At 44.1% G+C, this 6312-nt stretch overlaps 1 protein-coding gene across 1 annotated transcript in view; it reads right to left on the bottom strand.

The window, feature by feature from the left end:
- Positions 1 to 2179: 2179 nt before the first annotated feature.
- IYD (iodotyrosine deiodinase) overlaps positions 2180 to 6312 on the bottom strand; it is a 24380-nt gene continuing 20247 nt past the window's right edge. Inside the window, exon 5 of the mRNA XM_006872071.1 lies at positions 2180 to 2362. Coding sequence (XP_006872133.1) covers positions 2180 to 2362 — 183 coding nt within the window. The remainder of the gene's footprint in view (positions 2363 to 6312) is intronic.

Genomic DNA, 6312 nt, shown 5'->3' with positions numbered 1-6312 from the left:
TTATTATTCTAATACTTGAGACTGAGATTATCTTTCTCTTCACAAAACAGTATTAAGCACAGTGGTTGTTGGTGTTGTAAAGTGCTGTTGAGTAGGTTCCAACTTGTAATGAACAGTTTCCAAAGAGCGGTGGGTGTGTTTGAACCACCAACTTCACAGTTGAAAGTGACCTTGTGATCTAGTGCTTATCCAACAGTGCCTTATCAGGACTCCAAGTATGGTGGTCAGTTAGGGTCATGAGAATCTAACAAAGTCACCGTGGAATTAAAGCAATACTCATTTGCAATCAAGAGTAGATGACAAATACCTATCACTATGTTGTTGTGGTGGTTAAATGCCATTGAGTCGGTTCAGACTCATAATGACATGGAGTGACTGATGGGTTTGAACCGCCAACCTTATGGTTCAAACTGGACCTTAAGGTTCAGTGCTTATGCTAAGCCAGGACTCCCCTATCATAATGTTGTTGTTGTTAAGTGCCGTTAAGTTGGTTCCGACCCATAGCTCCCCTGTATAGTGTTTTTGAAGAACAGCTGGTGAGCTTGAACCACCAACCTTGTGATTCAAATACACTTTGCAGTCCAGCACATTAACCCACAGTGCCACACGAGGCCTCCCCTGTCATAAAACTACTAATAAAAACATGGAAATAGCATTTAAGGAGAAACTTAATATTTATTAAAATTGATAACCTTGAGGAAAGTAGGTTTAGAGAAAATCTCAGGTATAGACGGACAATCTGGGAGACTTTGAAAGAGGACTTCGGATGTTAAAGCACTGTTCCTACAGTGTCTGATTTTCTCATAAAGAGAGCTCTTCCTCATTGTCTGACTCTGCTGCCACCAGCTCTTACTCCATCCATCTACTGACAGCTTCTGTTGTCAACGTGATCCACAAACGGAATGACAAGAGGCAGGAGAGATTTTCCTAAAGGAGTAAAGTTTAACAGAAAGAGAGAAAAAGGGAGGGAGGGAAGAAAAAAGAGAGGGAAGGGGAGGGGTGAGAGATGAAAGAGAGAGTGGAAGGGGCAGAAAAGGAATTGCATAGCAAGGGGTGGAGTTGTTTGATGAAAAATATCCCAGCTAACAGGTTACAGGCAACAAACTACATCCAATGTTCCCAACCCGGGACCTGGTGATTCCATCAGCTCTAGTCTGGCTGCTTAGAGAAGACCTGTGTGTGTTTGGGGGCAAGAGGAGGTTCTAGAGAAGAAAAGAGGGTCCCATCAGTGCCATGTTTAGTACAGAAAGAGACCTGGTTAGAAGCTGCTAACCAAAACATCAGCGGTTCAAACCCATCAGCTGCTTCGTGGGAGACAGATGAGGCTGTAAAGACTTACAGTCTGGGAAATCCCACATAGGGTCACCATGAGTCTGAACAGAGGGGGTGGTATAAATGCTCCCACCCTGAGTGATTTCAAACTCTAAATGGTTTTACACTTGGTTCAAAGAATTCTGGAATATCTAACAAAGGCTTTAGTGAGCTGGGGAGGGTCCACTTCAAAGTCTCAGTGGGCCACAACACTAAATGTTTCTATGTCCAGGGGCTTATCCGTCCACCTGACCCAACTAAACCATAGGCTACTGTGTTCTGTGGGTATGACATTTTTATGATTTTGACAGTGGCATAATTAAAACTGACAGGATACCCATGAAGTTCTGTAAAAGTGCATCTTAAAAGCTCATTCTTAGTCTAAAAGTCACCAGAAAGACAAAGACAGAAGGTCATTTAATTAGTCTATATATAATTCAGGAAATGTTATAGAAATGCATTTGTGGGACTACCATTCCATTTTTCAATGAGCAGTGCCTCTCTATAGAAGTTTTACAAAAGTAAAATAAAACAATCACCAGTGATTTTCAGGAGTAATTTTAAGCAGTTAAAAGCTGGGGCATGTTTTCAGTCAAATTTGTCTGCGGTTCCCAAGCGGATCAGACAGAGAATGCACGCCTGTTGAAACCTTACTCTGCACCACGCTGCCAATCTGAAACAGGATGGATTCGACCCCAAGTGTGGGAGAGGGTGGGGGGTTTCTTGACACACAGAGTGCCCCCCCCTGTGAAATGGAGTACCAACACCTATCCTTACAGAAGGAGCAGCCAGTACCCCAAGAGGAACGGGCACACACAGGAGGGGGGCAGAAGCCATATCCGGGAGCCGCTCCCTTGGGTGGTCTCGTCTACACAGTCACCATGATCTGATCCAGAGGCTTGCGTCTGAGATCAGGCACCGTGGCCTCTTTGCTGGGGTAGCCCACGGGGAGCAACATCAGCAGTTTTTCATTTGTGGGGCGGTCCAGGAGCACCCTCAGGCGAGGGCCACAGTTGAGAGGCGTGGTTGTGACAGTCACCAGGCCTGCATTCTAAAGAAGAGAAGAAAAACATAAATGTCAACTTGTCATTGGGAACATCTAGCCTGGGACATTCACATCCCTATGAGAACTGCTCTGTCTCTCCTTGGCTGACTTTGAAGAGCGTATGGATTGAACTGTGTTCCTAAAGTTCTAATCCTTAGCTTGAGGTCCTCAGCCCTCTACCTGTCAATATGACCCTATTTGGAAGTAGGCGGTTCTTTTGTTATGTCAATGTGGTGAGACAAGAGGATCAGAGGGTCCTAGACCTAATTCCTTTGTGTGGTGACTTATTAAAAGAGAAGAAGAGATGTGTGACACACAGGAGAAACAGACACAGTGTGATGACTGCGGGTTGTGTAGACAAGCCCAGGAACACCAGGGATTGCTGGGAGCTTCTAGACCCACAAAGAGACCAAGTGGAACTTGCCCCAGAACCGATGCCCTAAAATCAGATTTCTAGCCCCCTGTACTGGGAGGACACAATAACCCGTTCTTTAAACTCCCCCACTTGTGGTTGGTATTTGGGTTATGGGAGCACTCAGAGCTCAGACAGACTGTTAAAGGTGGCCCAATCAGGCAATGGGGCATCTCCCCTGCACTCTGTCATCTTCCCACATCCCTCCTTTCTAAAACCAACAGTGGAAACCTTCTTAAAATGGAAAACAAAACAAAAAATCAACTTTACATTTCAATAATGCTTAAGAAATAGGAATGGGCATTTTATGGGAAGTAATCTGGAGAATACAAGTCACCGAAACAATGATCATAAAACCAACAGTGATAGCTAGGTGTCATCTTCACCTTCATCTGATGAAAGAGAACCCTGTGGACTGGGATACACTGTTTTTGTGAAGTGCAATCGCGTCTGTTCGGACTCATAGCCACCCTGTATAGGATTTCCGAGGAGCAGTTGGTGGGCTTGAACAGCTGACTTTGTGGTTAGTATCCCTAGGATTTCTGTAATGTGTCCCTAGGAGTCGTGGTGTGGTGCTGTAGGATAAGCACTGGAGTGCTAACCGGCTCGAAGGCATTTAACAACAATAAGGTAGCCATTTGTTGTTGTTACTGTTAAGTTCTGACTCATAGTGACCCTGTATAGGGTGTCCAAGGAGCAGTGGTGAGTCTGATCTGCCTACATTGTAGTTCAAACTTACCTTGTAGTCTAGCACTTATCCTATAGTGGTACACCATGATACATTGTTGTCAAGTGCCATTGAGTCGGTTCTGACTCATAGCAACCCTGTATAGAGATTCCCACTAGTGGCTGATGAGCTTGAACCACCGACCTTGCAGTTCAAACCAACTTTGCAGTCTAGCGCATTAACCCACAACACCACACCAGGACAACCCCAGGAGCCTCTCCCCCCCTGTTACTGTGTTGTTTTTAAGTACCACTGTGTCAGTTGATTCATAATGACCCTGTACAGGGTATTCGAGGAGTAGCGAATGGGTTTGTGGTTAGCAATCCAATACTTCTCCTCCAATCCAGTGTTCTTGTTGTTGTTGTTGTTAGGTGCCATTGAGTTGGTACCTACTCATAGAGACCTTATGCACTAAAGAACGAAACTTGCCTGATCCTGGACCAACCTCACAATTGTTGCCACACTTGAGTCCATCGATGCTGCCACTTTGCCAATCCATCTCGCTGGGGGTCTTCCTCTTTTTCTCTGACCCTCCACCTTATCAAACATGATAATCCTTCTCCAGTGACTGGTCCCTCCTGACAATATGTCCAAAGTATGAGAGATGAAGTTTGGCTATCTTGGCCTCCAGCACTCTGGCTGCACTTCTTCCAAAACCGATCTATTGGTTCTTTTGGCAGCTCATGGCACTTTCAGTATTCTCCTCCAACACTATAACTCAAAAGCATCAATTCTTCTACGATCTTCCTTATTCACTGTCCAGCTTTCACATGCATATGAGGTTATTGAAAATACCATGGCTTGGGTCAGGCGCACCTTAGTCTTTAAGCTGACATCTTTGCTTATCAACACTTTAAAAAGGTCTTGTGCAGCACATTTGCCCAATGCAATACGTCGTCTGATCTCTTGACTGCTGCTTCCATGAGTGTTGATAGTTGATCCAAGAAGAATGAAGTCCTTGACAACTTCAATCTTTTCTCCGTTGATAAGAATGTTTTTTATTGGTCCAGTGGTAAGGATTTTTATTTTCTTTACATTGAGATGTAATCCATACTGAAGGCTGTGCTCTTTGATCTTCATCAATAAATATTTTAAGTCCTCTTCACTTTCAGCAAGCAAGGTTGTATCATCTGCATAGCGCAGGTTGTTAATGAGTCTTCCTCCAATCCTGATGCCACATTTTTCTTCATAAAACCCAGCTTCTTGGATTATTTGCTGAGCATACAGGTTGAATAAGTATGGTGAAAGAATACAACCTTGTTGCACACCTTTCTTGATTTTAAACCATTCAGTGTTCCCATGCTCTGTTCGAACAACTGCCTCTTGATCCAGGGACAGATTCCTCATGAGCACAATTAAGCACTAATGCTCAAATTCTTCTAAATAATAAACATCACTCAAATGGTAACTGAAAAGTTGAAGGCTGGAGCCCACCTGTTAGCCGTTGAAAAGCCTTTGGAGCGCAGTTTTATTCTGAAACACATGGGGGCGCCATGAGCCAGACTCAGCTCAGTGGTAACTGGTTGGTTCTGTACAAGCCATGAGTTTACTGGATAAATGTAGCTTCTCTGTACCTCCTAGTCCTGCACTTCCACCTTGATTGCCAAAGGAAACCTGAGACTAAGAAGTGCTCCAGCTTCTGTGGTCAGACAAGAGGACCAGAGGGGTCCTAGACCTAATCCTTTCTGTGTGGAGTCTTATTAAAAGAGATATGAATCGCTTAGAATAATTAGCCAAATGAGATAGAAAGGGTAGCAGTTGCTCAGGGATAAAGCTCAGAATGGAGCCCTGGTGTGGCACTGAGGATAAACACTGGACTGCTATCTGCAAGGTCTGTGGTTCTAACTCATCAGCGGCTAGGACACTGTGAGTTGGAACTGACTGTATGGCCCTTAACATGCAGGGCAGGATCATTCCTTCAGTTTCTCCAGAAGGGGTCTCCATAAAGACTTCTCTTCCTCACACAGAACAACAAAGCCTTTGTGGAACACTAGAGGGCAGCAAACTCAAGAGTAACAAGATTGACTCCAAGGCACAGAGGCCACTTTGTGAATTGAGTGTCCTTCAGCCCTAAACTGCTGCTTTTTTTCGGTTTGTTTTACTTTTGCAGGGCCCAGTCCTACAGGGAAATGGGGCATTGGGCCTTTTTGTTGCAAAATGGTCCCTGATTTTAACTGCTCTTACTCCAACCACAGTGAAACACATAAATTGAATGGTTGCTGTTGGCTGTGTGCTGCCCAATTGGTTCATAGTGGCCCCGTATAGGGTTCCCGAGACTGAAAATCTTTAGGGAGCAGAAAGCCTCCTCTTCTGTCTGCAGAGTGACTAGTGGATTCGAACAGCTGACCTTTCTGTTAGAAGCCCAAGGAATAACGCAATATGCTACCAAGGCTCATACCTTTAATAATTAATGTCATTGATAATGGTGTTCAGTGCTGCCGGTGGATTCTAATTCATAGAGACCCTATATAGGGTTTCTGAGGAGTGGCTGGTGGGTTTGAACCACCAACCCTGCAGTTAGCAGTCCAGTGCTTATCCTAAAACACTCCACTATGACTCTAATTTATAATGCAAATACTTATTTAATAATTTAATAAATCTATGATCAATTGATAATTTTTTCAAACATTTTTTAGAGCATTAAATCAAGTTTGTGTGTGTGTGTTTTTTAAGCTTTATTGTGATTTGGGTGAAAGCTTGCAGAGCAGACTGGTTTTCCATGCAACAATTCCTGCACGTTGATTGCACTTCCCACAATGCAACAGCACAAACAGAAACCATGAACACAGGGAGGAAGTGCTGTTTGGCCTTCCGTCC

The sequence above is a fragment of the Chrysochloris asiatica genome, unplaced genomic scaffold (genome assembly GCF_000296735.1).
Source record: "Chrysochloris asiatica unplaced genomic scaffold, ChrAsi1.0 scaffold00182, whole genome shotgun sequence".
NCBI classification, from domain to species: domain Eukaryota; kingdom Metazoa; phylum Chordata; class Mammalia; order Afrosoricida; family Chrysochloridae; genus Chrysochloris; species Chrysochloris asiatica.
This window is presented reverse-complemented; position numbering and strand designations above follow the sequence as displayed.